This window comes from Emydura macquarii, unplaced genomic scaffold (assembly GCF_026122565.2).
Source record: "Emydura macquarii macquarii isolate MOO-44397 ecotype Brisbane River unplaced genomic scaffold, CSIRO-AGI_Emac_v2 contig_2422, whole genome shotgun sequence".
Lineage (NCBI taxonomy): Eukaryota > Metazoa > Chordata > Testudines > Chelidae > Emydura > Emydura macquarii.
The window spans coordinates 833,499-856,614 of NW_027132559.1; the positions used below are offsets into that span (position 1 = coordinate 833,499).

At 38.7% G+C, this 23,116-nt stretch overlaps 1 protein-coding gene across 3 annotated transcripts in view; it reads left to right on the forward strand.

The window, feature by feature from the left end:
• Nucleotides 1–23,116, forward strand: part of LARS2 (leucyl-tRNA synthetase 2, mitochondrial) — a 118,552-nt gene that overhangs the window by 12,130 nt on the left and 83,306 nt on the right. For all 3 annotated transcript variants that reach the window (XM_067561728.1, XM_067561729.1, XM_067561730.1), the window contains exons 4-5: nt 11,521–11,612; nt 15,286–15,346. In XM_067561728.1, the coding sequence (XP_067417829.1) occupies nt 11,521–11,612; nt 15,286–15,346 (153 nt within the window). The remainder of the gene's footprint in view (nt 1–11,520; nt 11,613–15,285; nt 15,347–23,116) is intronic.

Genomic DNA, 23,116 nt, shown 5'->3' on the forward strand with positions numbered 1-23,116 from the left:
GATCTATAAATAGGCATATCTTTTCCTTTTTGTTAACCTACGTGAACATCTTTTTATGACTAATGATGGGCAGCCAAAGAATTCAACCTTCACATACCATAACAGACATAAAAGGTCTCTCAAATGATTTTCATTGTGTCAGACTCAGAGCTGTTGTGTCATGAACATTTACTTGAAAAGTTCTGAAGTCTTTTTGAAGTTACCAGCCTTGCTAATTCCTACCATGTAGGAATCAATGTATTTACTCTTGAATTTCTCCTTCAGATTAATTTCTGATTCCATGCCTCTTTTTTCAAAAGGCTGTCTCAGCTTCTAATCTTTTACGGATTTGCTCTGTATGATGATTACAGCAGACAAAAGGGTAGGTAGGGGTCTATGTGGAATTTGAAAACCACAAGAAAAATAGCTTCATTTCCTTATCTGACTGGACTTTACTGAAGATGCAGCAAACGCATGACAGTTTTTTTTTTTTAAAGAATAACAAACCAAAATATATTTTTCAATGCAAGAATTAGAAAGCTGTTTTGTACTTTATACAGTGAATAAGCAAGTTTGGGTTTTTGCAGGGCTGTAAGTTGTTAAATCTCTTATTTTCCAAATAGAAATTTAGAAATTCATAGCTTTTGATATTTACGGCAAGTCTGTTTTGAAATGTTTTTCTGAGGGCAAATTTTAAAGTTAAAGAGATAGCAATGCCATTTATACTTGATTGCTTTCCTTAAGAAATGGATGCAGAGAACCTTTGAAACAATGTCACATGTAAGGACCCTGCATAAAGATGTAGAACTATTCTTCTGTCTGATTCTGGCAGACAAACTAGATAGGTCCCACTAGCTCTAACGCAGAATATAAATGAGATGAGTCTCCCTCTTGGGAAAGTGGGGACTTGGGGTGGTGCCAATGTGGTTTTCAGTGAGAAATCCTAGGAATGATCATGCTTGGAGGAGGCTGAGGCTGAGATTTATGTTGTTGTTTAACTTCTCAGTAAAGGAAATTTCCAAAAAAAGCAGTTAGTTTGGACATTATAAAGTTTGGAGCAGGGTGGGAATGCTGCTTGCTTACATAGTCATTATCTACAGGAGAAAATTTTACTAATTTAAATAAATTGGTCTTATATTGATTTAGCTTAAGTTGGTAAGGCGTTGATTTATGGTAGCTCAATATGATGCTTCAATAAGGAAGAGTGTTTACACAAGGGAATTACACCTATTGAACTAAATTAATTTCTAAACCAATTTATGTAAATAAATCTGTATGATGTGCTGAAGGTAGGTAGTACGTTAATATTTCTGTGGGAACAGAGGTTAGCAGTTTGGGTACTTTTTTGATAAGTGCAACCTTAGTATTTCATCTTTCCAGATTTCCAAAGCGGTTTTTTGTTTAAATGCTAAAGTAAACCAGTAATATTTGCCTGAAACTTTAATTTCATCTCACCAAAGTTGGGTTTTTTTGGTGGGGGACCATGTATTTGCTGCTCTCATTCTTCCCCTGCTGCTTTGGGATTTTACTTTGATCATAGATCACCATGGATGCAAATGACATGGCACTTAATGTGAACAAGCAGGCAGGAAGGCTTCACTAGCAACAGTCTTATCTAATTGCGGTACAGTAACGCTAGCAACTTACTTCCATGTTTTTTTCCAAATGAGTGTAATGTCACATGAATATATAATCATTTTTGAACGTACTGATGAATGATGTAATAATAAGGTTTTGCGATATTATTTATCAAAAAGAATTTTTTGTAACATGCTCATTTGTCGTATGTACATAGACATATCCGCAGTTAATGTAAACTGGCATAGCTCTGTTGATGTCCATTTTATGTCATCTGAGGATCTGGCCCATGATCTATTGAGAATGGCTCCACTTATTCACAGTTCTTTCAGTGGACTGTATATAAACCTAAATCACTGTCATGCACCTGGATGAGGTTGTTGAATAAATGACTTCTAGTATAACATATCTGTTATAGGGCAAGTTATTTACATTTTAATCATTGAAGACAAAAATCTTTAGCAGAAAAATCACAAGATATACTATTTGTAAAAATCTGTGCTTAAAATAATACTTGACGTTTCCCAGGTACAAGTACAGTTAAAACAAATCTTCAGATATGTAGTGTTAGTTACAAATCTTGTTACAAAACTTCATTTAAAAAAGTTACGTAAAAGTCAATGTTTTTATTTTAATGGTGCCATGTCCTTTACCAACTTAGAAATATTGCTGGTGTACTTCAAAGTCATCCAGCTGCCTCCATTTGAGGAAAAAAATTCTACTGTACCATGCTGTTGTTTTCAAGATGATTTAAATCATGATTTAATTCACCAGGTGAATAAATAATTGATTTTAATCCACTTTTCCAGAGGAAACTCCATCCAAAGGTGGAACTTTTATTTTCTAAAGAAAGGTGCATTCTCATTGGTTGATATAGCCATTAAAACATGTTGATTTACAGCTAAATAGAGCCTTTATACTAGATTTGGCACATCTTTTTGCTACCTGGGCAGGCGTATTGTAACTACATACATTTTTTAAAGCAATTATGTAGGTTAATATTTTCAGATTCTTATTTATTGTACATTTTTAGCATGTTAGCAAATGGTGAATGATATATTGCTTATTTACTAATTAAGTAGCTTTTTGTTCATAATTTGTGTTAAGTTATATTAGGATGGTAACTGGATTTAAACACACAAAACAGCATACAACATTTGTTTGTATTAAACAAAACAACCTTAAATGTTTTGGATACATAAACTTCTCTTATCCAAATATGTTTCCCATTTACAACTAAATTATTTATTAAACAGAGGGATTAACTGTAGTCAGTGAATCAAATTGATTATTTCAAGTCAGCCTGGGAAAATTTTCAGATATGCTTAAGTGAAAGTGACTGGATCTTAAATTCTTACTTGCCTAAGTCTCTTGAAGATGAGTCTCCTAACTTACATAGGCAGATCTATTTATAAAGATAAAGATTTTATTTTATAAGATTTATTTATCATATTTATAAAGCCTTAGCTTGACCTCAAAAGTTAGATGTTTTCCCCCCGAGTCTTTCTTTATATAGAAAAGAGCCTTAACTCTCAGTTTTTGATAGAGGCTCATGGATTAAGTATATTTATTTTTATTGAAAAAATGTAAGGGATTATAATAAATTATGTCTTTAACGTATTTTGTATAAATTCAGATTTAATTGTAAACAGGTTTATTTTTAAAAAGAAGAATTTCATTTAAATAAATTAAAAATTCTGATTTTAAATAAAAAAATGTTTTGTTAAAAAAATTCAAAGAAATCATTGATTTCGATCTACCATGTTTCTAACAATTTCCTACACTGCTTGATAGAGTTGCCAGCTGTCTGGTTTGGTTGAAAAGGGACCCTGGCAGCATCCGGTCATGTGCAGTAACCAGCCTCTGCCACTGGAGGGGGGGTGGAAAGAGCAACAGCTGCTGTTGGAGCCTGGAGCAACTGCCTGGCATAGCAGCTGCTGTCTTCCTGCCCCCCAGCCTGATGGAGAGAACTGGCTGGCTCCTGGACCGTGCTGCAAACAAGGTACATGCTGTGGGGAGGGGAGTAATCCTGTCTCTTCCCCCCTCCTTCCCCTGCTATGCCCCAATATCCAGCTTGGCCCCTCACTCCGGGGACTGAGATCCCCGCTGCTCCAATTTTCCACCCAGGCCCCTCACTCCAGGGACGGACACGCCCCCACCCCACTGTGCCCCGATTTCCCCACCTTGACTCCTTGCTCTGGGGACCAACTCCTTCTCTGCCCCAGCCCCTCACTCCAGGGACCGACCCCCCCCGGCCCTGCTGCACCCTGATTTCCCTACCCCAACCCCTCCCTTTGGGGACTGACTCCTGCTGTGTCTCGCTGTGCCCCGATTGGGCAGGCAGGAAGTTTCTCTCAGCCCGGCTCTGCAGGCAGCAAGTGAGTCCCAGGGATGGAGAGCAAGTGACGGCGGGGGGTGAGGGTGGGAAGGGGCCTCGGGGAAAAAGGCAGGGCAGGGATGTTCGGTTTTCAGCAGTTAGAAAATTGGAAACCCTACAGCTTGACCATTTGTGTCCTTCCAGGGTTTGAGCATAATTTTCTTAAGAATCAGTAAACAGAGAGAGATCCAGTTCATTTGTTTCCATTGTGTCATTATAATAGAATTATAGCTTGAAGTTAATACCACAAGTGAGGTTGTAGTCATTTACAGGAAAACTTGAAATCATACTGTGATGGTCGTCCAAAATTATTATAGGATTGTTTAGGTTAGAAGTGACATCTAATCCATTCCTCTGCATTGTGCCTGGATTTATTTTATTTATACTTAAAACTGTTCCTAACAGATGAGTTTCCAGATAAACTTGGAATATTTCTAGTAGTATTCCCACATCACAACTTCCTCTTTTTGAAATGACGTGGGTTTCTTATTTTATCTTCCTTATGTTAGTGCTTTAGGAAATTTAGGCAGTGGATGGTATTGAAGAGGGGTAAGCATATCTGTCTAAGGCTTATAATGCACTTGTCACCATGGCATGTTATGCCCATGCACTTCAGTTCTGGTCTTCATTAGTTTTTACTTCCACTAACTTCTCCTAAGGAAATGTTACCCATTTTGTTAAATTGTTAGATGGTTCCTGCGTTTCAGATTAAGTGGAAAGCACTGTGTATATCTCATGTGAACTGAGTCATATTTGAATCCAGTTTTCCAGCGGCAGATAACTAAGATGCTAATTAGCTAACTGACTTTCACATAAAAAAGAGAGAGTGTTTGAAATGTAATTAAATTTGATAAGAACATAAAAGATTACGGATGTGAAAGATCTCATTGTCTAAGCAGTTTTGGTTGTGTGTGAACATAGCATAAGACCGAGAATAATTTTTCATCTTTTATCTCTTTTGAGAACAGGAATAGAAATAAATGAGAGCATTACATAAGCAGAGTTATGATGTTTTGATAAAAGTCTGTGGGTTGATTTATTTATTTATTTATTTATTTATTTAAAATTGTGCAGCACATTAGCCGAATGTTAAGGCAATACTCTTGTTGCATGGAATTCTTGAAATATTGCTGCTTGCTAGATCGTACATACTATTCAAATATTCATAATTTTAATATTTCCAATTGTTCTTTGCCTGCCTGATTCTTAGCTGTTACATGTCAGTTTCTATTAGCTAGTGAACTTAAGAGACAATTTGGAGACCTGCTCAGAAAGACAGCTTGTTTTCAAAATGTTATTGTCTCCCTAACATGTAGGTAAATAGAGGAATAATGTAGGATTTGTCATCAACATACCAGACCACTGGTCCTTCAAATTCTTTATCACTTAAACGAGACCCTTTGTTTTTGCTTAAGGTTGTCTTCTCCTTCCAGCTTTGAAATAAATAAAACCAATGTATAGAGTTTATTAAATGTCTATATATTTTTTGGCAGTCGTAGTGTCTGAGCACATTAAGAAATTTCAGTCTTCATAATGGAATGCAGCACACCATGAAAGCAATATTACGGTGCTGTGACACACTATTCCGGATATATCAAAGACTCCCAAGAACACAAACAAGCTCTTTGTTTCCTTTTAGCAAAGATCTTTCAATCACTTTTTATGTCTTTAATCAGATTGATGGAGACATAGAGTTGAATATTATTGGAATATTGATAATATTGTATCACATAGCACTTTTTTATCTCACCCAGCATTCTCTCACAAACATGGAATAAGGTGTCTGACAAGACAGAACGTAAGAGGATTGCAGAGCTGAAAAAAAGGAGTCTGAGATCTCTCGGAGGGGAATGGGGGAACCATCTTAAATTTTCTTCTTCCAGTTCCATGGTCATGTTAACAGGACTTCCTGGTTAGCAGTGACAGATCACTGACAGAAGTGGTCGTATGAACCTGCGCATCTGACTTCTGTCCATTGTCCTGAGATCATGGACCACGTCCTGCAACTAGCACAGTTTTGGTGCAGTAATCTAATATTAAGCTTGATTCTTTGGAATCTAAAATCTTTCAAGATATCACATTCTGTTGGCATTGGCCCAAATGTACCCTTCACAGGGATCTTTTCTAGAAAGAGGAGGCTAGAGACTCTGTGTGGTAATTGTCAAGAACACGGTATCAAGTAACCATTTTTTTGTTGTAACTTCATGGGCCTCATCTGAAATATCAAATGCAGATTACAAAATACCAGTCTCTGAATAGCTGTGGCTTCCTAATAATATGAGTGGTTTTTGGCCACAAACTGTTGTGTTTGCCCTCCTCCATATGAACTTACCCACTGCTTGTTAGGTTAAAAACCTTTTCTGAGGGAGTGTGGAACAAAAGGAGCCGAGGGCCGTACTTATTTGGTTAAGAGCTTTATTCCTTTCTGGTTGATGCTCCCTCAGAACGGACTTGTTTCTGTCTCTAAAGGCCTTTCTGCTGACTTTCTCACCATCAAATTAATAAGTGTTAGGCATCCTGAGACTTACCGAGAAGAGTCTGAGTTACGAGAAGGGTCTATTATTTGTTTTCTCTTTACCTTGTGAGTTAGGGAACAACTATCATCTGTGCTAAAAAGCCTTGTTAGGAAGGAGCTGTTGCTGTAGTGCGTGATCTTCTAGTGAGCAGAGTTGGTCTGTCGGTTGTACAACCACAAGAAGTAGTGGCCCTTGTCTTAAATCAATACATAAGAAGTCAAGTCAATATATAAGAAAGTGGTTGACTTCCTTGCATTTCATTTGTTCATCTGTAATGCTGGGGAAAATAGTGAGTTTTCTCAGAATGCCTGAATCACTGTCCATAGCTAAGGAACTGATACGTATACCTATGTGTCTTATAAACTGTTTTCTTTCTGGTTTTGTTTGTATGTTTTCCTTCTTTTTATAAAATGACAGTAGAACTGTCCTTGTATTCTTTTCAGTATTATGTGAGTTTGAACTATCTTCTTATATACAAGTAATGTGTGTATTTCACCTGTTCTTCTCTGATTTCTACCCTGTATCTCAGTACTATAGGAATCATACTCAGCTGAATAGGCATCTTTCTCTTGTGCTTTGTCCATGTTAACTGAGTAGACCTTAAATGTAGTATTGAGAGCTGTGTGGGGACTACTGCATTTTATCTGTAGATTCATATTTCTGACTCTGGTCAAAAGAAACAGACATATTACCATTTAGACAATTGTATTTCACAGTCCTTTCAAATCCATTCTCAGTATGGAGGTCAAAGAGACAGTGAACTTGAAATCATTTTATCTAATATATTGTCTCTATGGCAACTAAACAGATAAATCTGTTTTGGAGTTTGACTTGTGGCTATTTTAAATACGTCTCTTTAAATGAAAGTTCTTCTTTGAGTGTTTGTTCATATCTATTCCAATGTAGGTGTGTGCGCACCGCATGCACTGTTGCCAGAAGCTTTTCCCTAGTGTTGGGTTGACTCTAGTGCCCCCGGAGTGGTGCCCTCATGATGCAGTATATAGGCAGCTGCCACCCTGCCACCCCCCTTAGTTCCTTCTTTCTGTCTGTGACGTTCTCTAGAACGCTATTGGTTTCTTGCTTTGCAAGTCATACTCCTTAGTGGTGATGTTCCTGTCAATAGATTGTACATAAAGTATAAATAGTCGATTAGATTAAGTACTTAGTTAGTTAAGGTACTTCAGGCCTAGCCCACCCGGGGCATGCCTCAATCCCAGGGTTTCCAATACTGTGCGACTTGCTCAAAGAATATACTGGTAAGTGACCTACATAACAGCTGCCTGAAATGCCTGGGAGAGGGGCATATTGAGGCAAGGTGCCAGATTTGCAAATACTTTAGACCTTGAAACAAGAAGGATAGAGATAGTAGAATCAAATTCCTCCTGATGGAGGCTGTACTTCACCACTCTTCAGAGTGACAACCTGATCCGGCACCGAGTACCTCCTTGGTTAGAAGTGCCCCGGGCTGAGTTAGGGAGCCGCAATGTGGCCTGGGATCCCCAGCACTGACTACCACCTGGCACCAACATACTTCCTCAGTGCCCAAGAAATTGGTGCTGACGGCGCAGCATTGCTTCCCATCTCCAGTGTCGAAGAAAAACATTTAAAAAAGTTAGACCAAGGGTGTTCCCCACAGATCTCTGAGGAAGACCCCAGAGAGAGTGAGAGTCATGCCAGACCACTCTTAGATTGTCATTGACCAACTGACATAGTTGACTCCGGCCCCTAAGGGGGAACCGTTGAGTCTCATGCATATGGATTCCCTGCTGAGGGTGAGCCATGGAGGAGACTCGACCCTGGCAACACTATCAACACCAGAGGCATATGAGGTGGCGAGGAGTCTTTTGACCCTCCCAGTGTCTTCATGTCCCCTGAGCCATGGCCAACAAGGGACAGCTCTGGCTCTGCAGGACCATGCCCCACAGAGGTCTTAGGTAAGCCAGCGATGATGGTGAGGCACTGACCCCCATCTCACTCAGTCTCATGAGACTTGACGTCACATCATCAATAGCCAGCTCGGCACAGGTCACACTCCTGGCACCGATCGTGGTCCCAGAACTATTCATGGTCCCGACGCCACTCCTCATCGTGGTACCGTTCCTCACTGCAGCACTGTTCACCATCCTGGCACCGATACATGGCACCAAGGGGCATGGTACCACCATGATCACCCAAGACTGAGTTCTCTGGCTCTGAATCTTAGGCAAAGCCTTATTGGATCACTAAGGAGCAGGCATTGGGAAGACGAGAAACATGCAGCTGTGACTCAGGGGCGGGTCCCACTAGCATGGCCCTCTACACAATGGCAGATGTCACTTCAGTGGCCATGTGGGCCACTTGGGTAACTGACTCCTTCCAAGGCTCCTACACAGGACATTCACACTTGGCGCCCTCTGAAGTGAGAGCGCTCCCACCTTCCCCATCGGAGAGGGGTTCAGTTCTAGGGGCGGAAGTTGCAGTTGCCCATAATACCCCACAGAGGGTCCATCAGCACCGCAGGAGATGCAAGATCCTGGGACAATTCTAGTCACCTCGTCCTCCAGATGAGGCAGTGATGGGTACAGTCATCGCTCCGGTGCAGGACAGTTACAAGGCTCATCAGGAGCTTTTGCGTAGGATGGCTTAAAACCTCGGCCTAGGAGTAGAGGAGATTGTGGAGTCAGCCCTGGCCTTAGTGGACATATAAATATCCACTGGACCAGCAAGGGTGGCCCTGCCTCCAAATGAGGCTATTTTGCAGCCCCTAAAGGCCATGTGGCAAATTCCCACATTCCTCCAGCCCACAGAAAAATGGGTCGAGAGGATGTACTTTGTACTCCCAAAAGGGTACGAATATCTGATGTTTATCTCTCACCAGTGACCCAGTCTCTGCTCAGAGAATCTCTTCGTGGATCATATCCTGCATACGCACTTACTATGATTTGGCAAAAGTACTGCCTCCGCACTTAACAGCACACTCCACAAGGTCACAAGCTTCGTCAGTGGCTTTCATGGCACAAGTCCTGATCTTGGACATCTGCACAGCAGCGACCTGTCATCTATCCACACATTTACTGCACACTATACCATCACTCAACAAGCTAGGAGCGATGCAGTCTTTGGGTAAGCGGTCCACCGGTCCGTGTCACAACGAAACTCTGATCACCTGACTAAATGGCTTCGGATCACCTACATTGGAATGGACATGAGCACGCACTAGAAGAAATAAAAACAGTTACTAACCTTTCCATAACTGTTGTTCTTCGAGATTTGTGGCTCATATCCATTCCAAAACCCACCCACTTACTCCTCTGTCAGACTTGCCAGCAGGAAGGAATTGAGGGGATAGGCGATGGAGGGGGGCAGCTGCCTATATACTTTGTCATGAGTGCGCCACTCCAGGGGGCACCAGAGCTGACCAGGCAGATACCACTAGGGAAAAGCTTCCGGCGATGGCGCACATAGCGCATGCACCCCTACATTGGAATCGACATGAGCAAAACATCTCGAAGAACAATAGTTATGGAAAGACTAGTATCCATTTTTTCCAGTAAGAAACCTCAAATATAAATATTTCTTAAGACAGGATGTTGGGGAGACAGTAACCGTTAGATTCCTATGCTTATATACCGAACTGGTGCTTTAGGCACTGTATAAATATCTAAGGGAGTGCACTTTTTGTTTTTGTTTGTCTGTCTGTTTGTTTCAAGTGGGAAAGAACCTGAGCTGAAATCAGGGGATGTCTTTTGTTTGCATGATTGGTGGAGTATGCCAAATTAAGAGTAAAAATAACAAAAATGATAGGAAAAGGCAGGCTTGTGCCTCAGAAATTACTTAATTTTTCCAGATGGAGGTATTAGCATCTGTCTTCATATCCAACTTCATTACCATTGCTGAGTTCCTAATCACTTCACTAGAAATTCCCATCACTGGCTTGTTTGTCTACCTGTTCCTCCTTTTTTACAGGCTTCTAAAGGAACACAGATAATTTTAAAGAATTATTATTTAAATGGGAAATCAAATTTGATGTCTTGTAAACCTTTTAAATACCATTCTTATATCACCTGCTGCTGCTGCTAATCTCTCTCAAATGCAATAAGTCATAATTACTGAATTTGGTTGCATACTTAAAATGATAAAAAACTGACTCTCTTACAAAGCATTGATCACTGTGCTTTCCAGGTACATTTAACGGCAACATTACTGAGGTGTTAAGTTAAACCATTTTTACATCATTTTCGTACATTCAGGAAAAGAAAAGCTTCTTGAATATACTTTGAGTTGCTGGCTAACTAATCAGTTAGTTATCAGTAGGAAAGATGTGTACAGCTTGCACTATTTTAAATCAACTTTTTTTTAATAGTAAACCTTGTTTTTTAGGTGTCATTTATTTGACATTTCTAAAATATTTTTTATGAAAGTCCTCAGCCAAAATTCCCAAGATTGTTTTCAGCAAAATTTATTGAAAACTTGTTTTTGTCCCTGTGTATGTATTGTTTTGCCCGTAGTACTATATTTGGGGCTATCTGAAACTCTTTCCAGTCTACCCCCTATTTCTCACTCAATCCAAAAGGAAAATATTGGATAAATAGGCATGCTTCAGGTTTGAATTTGACGTAGAGCTATGCAACAGGTTCTCAGATACGGGAATTTGTGTCCAAACACACTTGTTCTTCATCTTTTCACCCTTTTGTAGCACAAAGATTTGCATTACAACAGCTTCTTCAGACTTATAACGTCCATTGCTTTGTGTTTTGGCATAGTTAGAACATTACAGAAATTACAGAGGGTTGATATTTTCATTGTTAATCCATTATTGAAATAGTGACCATGATGAACTATGTGAGTGATCTATAGATTAACTACTTCTACTGCATTCATGCTCCCTATGTTACCAAACTACAGCAGGCAGACACGTCTCATAGATTTCCATTAAAGCTGAACTTGTCCCAGTAGGCACATTTTTTAGTGACTCAAACCAGGGAAAGCAAATACTGAAGTGTGAAACAGTTCATTATTTAGAGCCTTGAAGGTGTTACAAACTCCACTCCAAAAAGTAACAAAGGATAACATTTTTCATTTTTGTTATAGGTGATAAATCCAATGGGATGGGATGCATTTGGGTTACCTGCAGAAAATGCTGCAATTGAGCATGGGCTGCACCCAGCAAACTGGACACACAGGTACTTTTAACCCACTTAGGTACTTCACAGATTTGCAGGATAATGAACTATACAGTTGGTTAAATTTTAAAAGCTAAAGTATGCCACTATGATTTAATAAACTCGAGATGTGATCTATTTCAGATATCTTCTACAACTTGCTATAGTAGCTGTATATTATAAATCTAACATTTCCCGGACTCTGAAATTGGAGATAAGAATAAATCAAAACTTGTATTTGCTGGAGAAAATTTTAGTGTAGAGTACATTACTGAGGAAGATGACTTCTCTGACTGGGTTTGCTGTCATTTTCACTGCCAAATTGGGGGTGAAAGATGATTGGCTCTTCATTTTGGGCCTGATGCTGGGAAGTGATAAAGCGCATAAGTTCAGTGGGAAATATGGGTGTTCAGAACCTCTAAAAATTGGGATCTCCTCCCATTCTTTTTTTATAATACTGAGTGGAACTTTCTCTGACTAAATAAACATTAATTTTTGTAGATGATATGTTTACAAATCTCCTATCTGCAATTATTTTGTTAACCACCTAGAGGCTGTTGTGAACTTGGCCATATTTTCGTTTGCGACTTCAACGTATTTCCTCTCTGAAAACCTCCTCTGCCTTTACCTTTTCACACTCCTTGGACAGATGCTGAGCTTGTTTGGTTCCTTACCCACTAAAATATTGAAGGAGGCGATGAAGTCAAATTGATTTGTTAGAAAGAATTAAGACAATGAACTGTTAATTTACATTATTTACATTATATTTATTGCTTGCATTTTCTTCCTACATTGTCTGGAGGAGAGTATAGATGAAACCAAATTTCCATCTAGCAAAATACTAAGAACTAGTTTTTGTTCCTTTTATTCTCCACAGATGGAACAAAAAAAAAAGGCCTTATACACAATGCGTGGCAGTCAATTTCCTATTATACATGAAGGTAGTTCAGAGGAAATTGTAGACTGCTGACTTGTAGACACATTGCATATACACTTGGCTTTATTATATCTGCCTAGTGTCTCCCCTCTGGGCAAATGCACATCTGTTATTACCGTAGATTACTTACCGTGTTACCTCTGAGGAAGCTGGATAGTAAATTGGTGATCACCATCCTCCTCCCACCCTCTCCAATAAATCTACTGTAACCTGAATTCAAAGCAAACCTCTCTAGGGTGCTTATAGGGTCCCCATCGTGGTAGCGTCTGAGTTACCCACAATCTTTTAATGTACAAAACCCCTGTTGAGGTAGGAAGTATTATTATCCCCATTTTAAGATGGGGGACTGAGGCACAGAGAGGCTAAGTAATTTGCCTAACATCTGTAGTGCAGCACAGAACTGAACATGGCTGTCTTCTATGTTGTCGTCTTTATTTTTAGATGTGCCTCTTCCCTGATAACTCAGGCTGGGCAGTTTTTCGTTTCTCTTTTCCTTTAAGTGTAAACTGCTAATGAAGCATTTTGTATGTGCATATTTGAGCCCATAAATCTCAGAAAAATACAGCTAAGTCTTTCATAATCACATTAACTTGCCCACATTGTGTATACTTATGTTTACACATTTAAAATAGCTGCACATATTTGCATTTATTAGTTTAATGTGAGAGGCCTAATATTGCTATATGGAAGCGTTACCTTGAGCATTTTCTGATTTCCCCTCTCTGCCTTGGGATATCAGTACTAAATAGGCAACCTTAACATTGCACTATATAGACTTTTTTTAATTGATTCAAAAATTGATTGATTGCTTTATTTTTGGCTTCCCTTGCATCATATGCAAATATTTTGTGTTGACAAAGTAGTTGATCCTGTAAATCTCTTTAATTCTGAAACATGTGTGCTATTACCTTGTTTAATATTTAAATATTCATAAAAGTATTATAACTGTTTTAAAACAAATTAACAATTAATTGTTGAGACTGTTTACAGTAACACGTTGAAACTAAAACCACAATTGTATTTCCTATTGTTTTGATTTGTACTACATCATAAAACTACTAAATGTAAATAATTTACAATGAACTCCAGTTAAGTTATCAACTGTGTGTGTCTCTTTTCTTCTTTTAAAAAACAAAACAAAACAAGTCCAGATCTATACTGGAAATTTTTGTCTATGATATATAATACGTTGGTTGGGGTGTTATTTTTTAAATGACGCTTTTATATCAGCAAATGCCCTGGTGTGGATGTAGTTCTCCTGGCAGGGAAGTAGCTTTTGCTGTTATAGCTTATTACATTCAGATATTTTTATGGATAATGTTGGAAAATACATATTTTTGCCATTAGAATCTGCGTCTGCACTAAAGCCATGTCTACACTACAAAATTATGGTTACTCACCTTACCTCGGTGTACAGCCACAACAGTTATTAAATTGCTTGTGTGTATGCACACTTGGCTGCTTGTGTCAATGGTACATGTCCTCACCAGGAGTGCTTGTGTCGATTGTATTGTTAGTGTGGGGCATTGTGGGATGGTTCCTGAAAAAGAGTAATAGTCAACGTAAGCAATGCAGTGTCTACACTGACACTGCATTGACCTAATTACATCAACCGTGACTCTATGCCACTTGGGGAGCTGGTGTTCCTAAATTGGTATACATAGGCGCGTATATCAGTGGGAGCCAAATGTAAATGAAGTCACTTCCATAGCTAGGTCAACACAAGGCAGCTTATGTCGACCTAACCCTGTAGTGTAGACCAGGCCTAAGAGGATTTGCTATACTGGTGTTGCTATGCCGGCACACCTTTTCTTGTGTAGACCTGGTCTAATGCTACAGATTCACTCAAACTAGTCTCCAGCTATTTCTAGGGAGGAGTTGCTCTACAACCTTGTTTATGATAGAAAGTGTATCTGTTGACGGCAATGGGTGCATCTGAACACTGCTTCCCAAACTGCTGAACATAAATGTGGTGCAGGAATTACTGGGTGAAATTCTATGGCCTAGGTTGCATAGGAGGTCAGAATAGATTATCATAATGATCCCTTCTGGCCTTAAAAACTATGCAGGAATATGTTGTCTCCCAAGTCCTAGTCATGTACCCTAGCTACTGGCCCATCCTTCTTCTCTAACTAACCCAGAATATTTTCTAACCAAAATAAAAAGTTAAAAATTCCAGAATGTTAATTCTTTCCTTCAGTTTCCATAGAAATGTAAACATCTATGACCATCCCATTATATTCCACATTATTATGCCATATAGGAGGTACATATTAGGGAATCTTCCTTCACATCCCTCTACCAGAACTGGTGGAGAGCAGCTGTGTTCTGATATTGGTATACAGGCAATGAATCTGTAATCTTTAGGTTCTACTGCAATACAAATACTAAATAATAATGGAAAAGCAATGTTCCCAGAATGGTAGGGTGTGTGTTTTCCCCAAAATGAAGAGTTGGCCTCCTCTCTTCAGTTACTCTCAAGGTAATGGCAGAAATCAGTGTGTAGTACAGGTGGTCATTGAAGGTTGAATCAAAATCCACAGGAAGCCTTTAAAGTGGCCATCTTAAGAAGGATTTGCCTATTAGACAACTACTTCAATTGGACTGCTTATAGGATAATGATATTTAGCAGTTCTGTAATGCCTTTGAGGCTCAAAGACCTTTACAGACATCTGATAACAAATGTATTACATAATCAAAAATAATTAGGAATATTCTTTAATACTATTAATTGTTTCATTTTTTTTTCTTTTGCAGTAATATTCAACACATGAGGGAGCAGCTTAATTCACTAGGTCTGTCTTTTAGCTGGGAACGGGTAAGCTTTTTTCTTTATATATATATTTCATTTATTTATGACAACTATGCAAAACGGAATCTGTATAATTTTAAATAAAAAAGAAACTGTAATATGTAAATCTGAGATGGTCACTGCTTCAAACTGTTACACGGCATAATTATACTTGAAACAAATTTGGAAAAGTTAGTTGCCAAACTTTCCCCACTTTTGAGATACTAACTGACACTATTCTTCCTCACATAATCTAGGATAAGGGAAACACTCCTTTTCTTTTAGCATTCATCTCAGTTTTTCATTAGAATAACTTTTTCCTTTTACTTTTTGTGCCCATCTATAGTAGCACTTCGAAATGTCATAATTAAGGCGCTGTGTCAATAATTCTTTTATAAACCCTATGTTTGTGTGCTGTAAGATATTACCTGTAAGAAGAAATTTGCCATATTTGCAGTCACTCTGTTTTTGTTTTACCTTTTCTTATCAGAAAGTAAACAACAACAACAAAAAGCTAATATTTTTACTTATCAGAAAGTAAACAACAACAAAAAAAAGCTAATATTTTTAAAAGACACTGCTATCTAAATTTTTAAAATGTCTTTTGTTATAAAGTAAAGTGTGGTAAGTGAAGTCTCTCTAATATGATATGGTACTATGGAAGAAAAGGATAAAATAGCTAATACATACATTGGCTGTAAGTCTATGCATAGTAAGAAATTTCTATAAGGACTTGTACTACATCTACCAGTATATGTGTTTAAAATTAGTCTAAATAATAAATCTAATATGCTTAGGAACCTTTTCTGATTGTTGGATAAATTATTTTCTATTTAAATATTTTTCAAATACTGATTTATGTGGTAGTCTGTGGTATGAAATTCCTTGTAGGAATTAATGTTGTTTTTAAGTTTTAAAAGTATGTAAAGATATGATAGATCAGAGATGTAAAGGGAAAGTTAGAAAGAAATTTTTGCTTATTAACCCTACTTCGTCTCTCTTGTTTTAGGAGTGTGCTTTGGAAATGTACACTATATAATATATGTATGGTCTTGCCCAATATATAAAATGTATTTATCAGTCCAGTTCACAGAATTGTGTATGGCCCAATGCACACTTTATAAAGTGTGCATTGGATGAGGTAGGGCTCCTATGCATTTTAAGGTGTATATTTTCGGATGTGTTTTTCTAATATGCACATATTTATCATGTGCAGGGAGTGAAGAAAATGTTCAAAAATAGTGTCTTTAAATGCTGAATTATTCTGTTGTTTAAGAGACTGTAAAGCACAGGCCTATTTTATCATAGTTGTCTGTATCACCATGGGAAGGAGGGTGGGAGGGAAGTGTTTTAAGCAGCTGTTAATACTAATGCTTTTAAGGTAAAGAAAATCAGACAAAAGACTTTGCAATTATGAGATAAGAATGAAAATTTCTTTCTTCTGAAGCACTTACATTGCAGGGTTATTGCATTTATCAACAGATTAAAGTAATTCGCTACCTTTGTATTCTCAGCGGTAAACATTGCTTATTACTTTAGTAGCAGAGATGTTAACCTTGGGTTTTTATGGCAGGACTGTAACTCTGAAATAAAAAAGGATTTGTTTTCTACCAGTTTAAGATTTGCCCTCTATTTTCATTAGAATTAGAGGTAAGGATGCTTAGTTATATGGCTGAAGTCTCAGAATTGTGCCACCACATGTGGAAATGAGATGCTCACTGTTGCTATTTTAGTGAGATTACCATTTTCTGCATAGAAAGTTGTTTTGGGAAGAATAGGTTGAGAGAGGAAAGTTCACCCAACACATGGTTCCCACTTAAATGTTTCCATGCATTTGTAAGTTTTTGCATGTCTGAGAGAGATTTTCTATACATATAATGAGGAAACTTTTCAAGTCAGTAAAACTTTGTATGCCTACTGTAGTCTTTCAGGAGAAATAAGAACATTCATCTACCATTTAGATCTTTTACTTAACCTTAAAACAGTGGCCAATAGATAGAAATGACTATTTTTGGGGGTGTTGGAAACTGAAATGGGAAGGGTATATGGCTGTTGGGAGATAGGGTTGTCAGACTGAGTGAAATCAGTCCCACCCCATTCTCCTATTGTGGCTAGTTTGTGAACTTTGCCCTCACGTCCCTAGGACAGTTTATTTAAATACATGCCTCCTTGTTAAATTGCTGACCCTTCAGGAGTCTCTAAATATTTGTGGCAAGGTCTGTGACACTGGCGTAGAGTTTATTTAACCCTGGCATTGATTGGGTGATTTAAAATGCTTTAGGAACATTTTAGCTTATGGGTTTTTATGGAACATTTCCTGAAACAGGCTAAAAAGAGTTAATTGAAATTCATAGAGAATTTGTTATACAGAAGGAAACAAGCTGGGGAGTTCAGTATTTTGTTTTACTTAATTTCAGATGGCTGGTCCTTTGCAAATATTTAACTAGGATGTTAATTGCCTGAACAGCTGCTTAGAAATGAAGATACATACCTATTTAATGCAAAAGTCAGCTGACATTGCCAGAGACCCATCTCCTGAAAATTATAGGAAAAGACTCTTTATCATGGGTTGATCAAGCTACCTATGGCTCTTTGACAAAACAGGAGTTTCTGTCTTTTAGTGGAAATGTATTGGTTTCGCTTGAATGCATATATGCTTAATTGCAATAGAGCATGACACTTAACAAATACACACTAGAAGAACATGGTAAAAAAGAAGTTAATGAAAATGGAATTTTAATTCTGAATATGTACAGTTGTGCTTAAGAAACTTACTAAATATAAAATTATCTTTGGCTATGCTCAAAACTCCTGTCCAACACTAGTGAAACCCAGATGTGGTTTTATTACTGAACTGAGTTATGAAGAAGTAGATAAGGAGCAGTCCTATTGTGACTAGGTATCAGAGGTCAGCCTTTTATATCCTTGTTTTTATTAGTTTCTGTCATAGCGTTAAAGATACCTTTTTATGTTTTGGTTTGCATATTGTAGTCAGCAAAATTGCACAGATAGAACACAGGAAAATCTCATGGCCAGCATTGTAACATCATCAAAATGTAGCAACATTATTTCAGAGAGCCAGTGACTCAGATCTTTTAGTATTCTAAACAAAATAATTAAATCTAAAAAAACGTCTTTTTAAATGCCTTCTCTTTGGAGGAGGGTGAAATACTGGTAATGGTCTAAATTTTTCAAAAGTTTCTAGTAATTTTTAAATGTCTCAATTATTAGGTGTCCAACTGGAGACACTTAGAAAAGGTCCTGATTTTCAGAGGTGTTGAGCACCTGCCCTCTGAAAATTAAGCTCCTTTAAGATGTTGCAATCACTAGTCGTTTTGGTATAGTATATATACCTAGTATAGGTCAGTATATAAAGTTGATGGTGCTTTAAAGCTCCAAAATTTAGAAAATATTTAGGTAGTAGAATTTTAGATATACCTAAAATGCATTTTTAGGATGTAAAATATCCTTTGCATGATAAGTCTGGTGAACCTATGATCTTCATTACAGCAATACCAGAATGAAGCTTGAGGTCATGAAACAATAGTTGTTAGTTGAATTGTCATAGGTAACTGCTGCTACCTGAAAGATAAGAAGGATGAGTGGATCTGTCACAAATGAATCTGACAAAGTTACATAGTAATGAACCTGTTTGATCAGTTTTGTACTGATTTCCTTGAGTGGTTTGTTTATGTAGGAGCCATGAAATGGTCGTGAGATCTTTGCAACAAAATCTGTGATGCTGTACTTCGTTTCACATGCAACCTCCGTATTCATTAAATCTCCGTGTTGACCTAGGTGACAGAATCAAATTAATCCCCTTAAATAGCAACCTTAAAAATGGATAGCAGCCATAAAGATCAAATAAAATCGTCAGCCAAATAATAAATTAAGTAGTTTCATTTAATAATATTGGGAGCGTCTGAAAAGCAGCTGATATTTTGGTGGCTGTATACATCAACTCATGGATAAACAGTGGTATTTATGAGGACATGATTCTGCTTTCATAGGAGTTTCTCACCAAAACTGATTCTTCGAGAAATAATCTAGAGATTTTTTAAAACGGGATTGGAATGATAAGCTACAACCAGATAAATACATCTATAATAACACATACATTAGAGAAGCTTTCTCTGGAATCTACATACCCATAAGCACTGTGACAAACCATACACTTATATTCACCCCTTGCACTCTATTGTAATCATCTTTTTGTACAAAATATACCTTATAAGATATCATTTGAAAAATCAAAATTTGCTGGTTATTATTGTCCTGGTAAAATATGTGTGGTAACATTGTATATAAAGTTATAAGATTCCACTGTATGGTGTTACTAAAAATTGTTCCAAGTCTGAGGAGTGGCCAAACCAGTTCCTCAGAGACAAAGAGCTAGATGATGTCTCAGCCATGTATAAACAAGGCCAGTGGGCCTACTAAATGACCATTCTTTGGCAGGAAAGGAACCAGGAGTGAAAAATCTACATTTTAGCAAAGAAACAGCATGGGGTTCCCATCCACAGAGTTTCAAAGGGAGCAGAGGACTATAAAAAGAAAGGGGAAACACTCCAAGGGACCCCACTCCTCCTCTTTACTCTCTCTCTGTCTCTCTCTCCCTCTCCATCAATTCACTGCACCAGCAAGAACAAAGGAAGCAGCCATTACACAGAAGAAAGTGTTCTGGCCTAAGAAGTTTGACCAGTAAAATTATTGAGAACATGTGGTGAAAAAAACTTTGCTTTGAATTTAACATACGTAGATTGATAAATTAGGCACTATTGCATTTTATCTTGTAACCATTTCTGACTGTCATGCCTCATTATTTGTATTCACTTAAAACCTATAATTTTTGTAGTTAATACACTTGTTTTCTCTAAACCAGTGTGATTGAATTGATGTGTTTGAGAAACTCCATTTGGGATAACAGGATCTGTGCGCATCATTTCTATTAGTAAAATGGTGGACTTTATATTAACTTATTGTCCAGGAGGGGGCTGGGCAGTACAAGACATACATTTCTGGTAGGAAATCTGGGACTGGGAGTGTGCTGGGATCACCCTGCAGCATAATTCAGGCTAGCAAAAGCCTTGGTGAGACTGGCAGGCTGCAAGTTCACACAAACAGCTGGGAGTGACTAACATGCTAGAGGCTGTTTGTGAGCAGTCCAGGACTAGAGGCAACAAAAGCAAAGCATTGTAAAGGGTACTCCAGGTTAGTAGGCAGGAGTGATACAGCTACTCACTAGTCTAGATTGTACCCTGGATATGTCACAGGCAGTGTACTTAGTGTGCAAGTTTCATGAACTGAAAACAACACTGCAGTTGACTTGTGGGTCTATATTTTCAAAAAGCTGCCCCCCTGCTAAACATACAAGAATAGTTCTTATTTGTCCAACAGGTGTTTAAACACAGAAAAAGTCTAAATAATGACTTTCAGCAGATAGGCTCCCTTTTCAATATGATGTAATGTGCTAAATATGAGGTCATTTAGGTTGCAAATGGGAACAGGATGGGGTCACTATTACCTACCTAAGTTTATATGACATTTTGAACACCTTCAATCCAGCATCTAAAGAAGCTGTTCCATTAGAAGAGATACTGAAATCGTTGCGTTAAAATCTCATGGTTCTTCGAGTAGTTCCTATGGGTTCTCCACTCTAGGTGTCTTTGCGTCTCTGCACCTAAGATTGGAGATTTCGGTAGCAATGCTTGACTGGTATATGGTGCTATGCGGCCAAACTGCCCTCAGTTCCTTCTCAACCACCCTTGGCCTGAGATGGAGCCCTTAGCAGAATCAGTTCTTAGTGAATTCTCTTACTAAATCCTTTTGTTAATAGTGGTAGTGTTTCAGTTAGAGTTAATATCCTCCCTCTCACCCTTTTTATTTTCCTTATGGTTTAATAAATATTAATTAATTTATATTTATTTTTAATTTTTTTCATCTTACCTATAGAATAGGACAGTTTACACTTCCTTACTTCTTCCCTTTAGGAAAGTGACCCCTAAAAAGGGGTATGCCCAGGTCCCCGGGTTCAAACATTGCCTGTCCTGTCAGGAGGCCATTCCTGTCAGCGATGGTCATTCTCATTGTATCCACTGCCTCGGAGAGAAACACGTGCTTCAAAAGTGCACTTTTGCCTTAAATATAAGAACCTGAAAAAGTCATGAGCTCAGCCTAACTCCTTACAATGGAGAGCTCACTTTGACCAGCTTCCAATCCTGGCCCTGGGATCCCCCAGACAATGATCCCCATCAACGCTGACAACAGCTGTGGAACAACGTTCTCTGATGGCTATGAAGAGGAAATCTTTAAATTCCTCACAAAAAATTGCTAAGAAGCAGGCCACAAGTTCCTCGACCAGGGAGCCAACTAACAGGAAGAAATCCCCGGCTCAGCTGGTGATTTTGGTACTGACCATCTCACAGCTGAGTACCTATGAGGTTGTTGGATCCTCCAGTACCGTCGCCGCCAGTAAGACCAAAGATCCTAAGAGGTTGGGCTTGGACAGAATGACACTGTTGGGAGAAAGAGCGGCAAAGATAAGCTGACCTCCTCAAAAATGGCACCGACAGAATCCTAGACAGTCGGTACCGAGTAGATTATGGTGCTGCCTGCTGGACATTCTTTAGAATGCAGAGTGACCATGGCACTGACAACAGTTCTACTACAACATCATCGATTCCACTGATTTCCACAATATCAGTGACCATTCCGGTACCAGAAGAATTTCCATTTCCAAAGTATTTGCTGGTCTCGGAGACACCCAAGTCTCCACTGCTGGGTGCTAACATAACTGCTGTATGGATCACATCCCCGGACTTACATGCAATATTGACACAGTCTACCCTACTGTCCATGACTGCTCCCTCCCTCTCTAGTGATGTTGCTGAGGAGCAGGAGGAGGATGACATTTATTCAGTCTTAGCCCAGGGTTGTCTATCATAACAGGGGGCTGCCCAAATTGAACCCTATGCTCATACAAGCTACCAATACAGTGGGTTGGTATGGACACTTATGCCCCCACCCATGCTCTGTAGCAGTGGCCATACTGGAACATATTGGCTGCATAAGACAGCAATTCTCCAGATCCTCCAGCACAACCCATAGAGAGAGAGAGAGAGACATTCCCCGTCAGCTTCCATAGCCAGACCCCTGATCCTCAAGAGGAGAACTTTGAGGAGTAGGAGGAGAGATTGGAGAAAGAAGCCATTCCTGTGACCCAAGGGCATAGCCAGAAGTGATTTTTTTGGCAGGGCCTATGGTTGACACAGGTGGTCTGGCCGAAAAACAAGCACTTTCGGAAAGTCTGGCTTCCGGTCACGTGAGTGGAAGCAGGAAGTTCAGGAAGCGACCGGCTGAGAAACTAAGCGGCCCAACACTCCAGTTGCCAAGGTAGGTTAAGTGGAGCATTGACAGCAGAATTTCTGCCGCAACCAATTGGGTGGGCCTGCTTTCAAAGTGGCCCACCCAAGTCCACCCGCAGCTACACCACTGCTGTGACCAGTGTTTCTTGATCTTCTCCTGAAGAATCTGTCATGTCTCCTCCTCAACCAACAGCAGACAATTTCAAGCAATTTTAAGACCTCTTCAAAAGAATAGCAGATTCCCTGCATATCCCACTAGAAGAGGTTAAAGAATCCCAGCATAAACTGCTTGACATCTTGCAGACATTGGCATCAACAAAAATTCACTCCCCATTAATGAGGAACAGTTTTTGCTGGGTCCACCTATCTGGCAATCTAAAGACATGGACTTTTTATTTTCCCATCCTTCACCAAACACATTGGTTGTCAACTT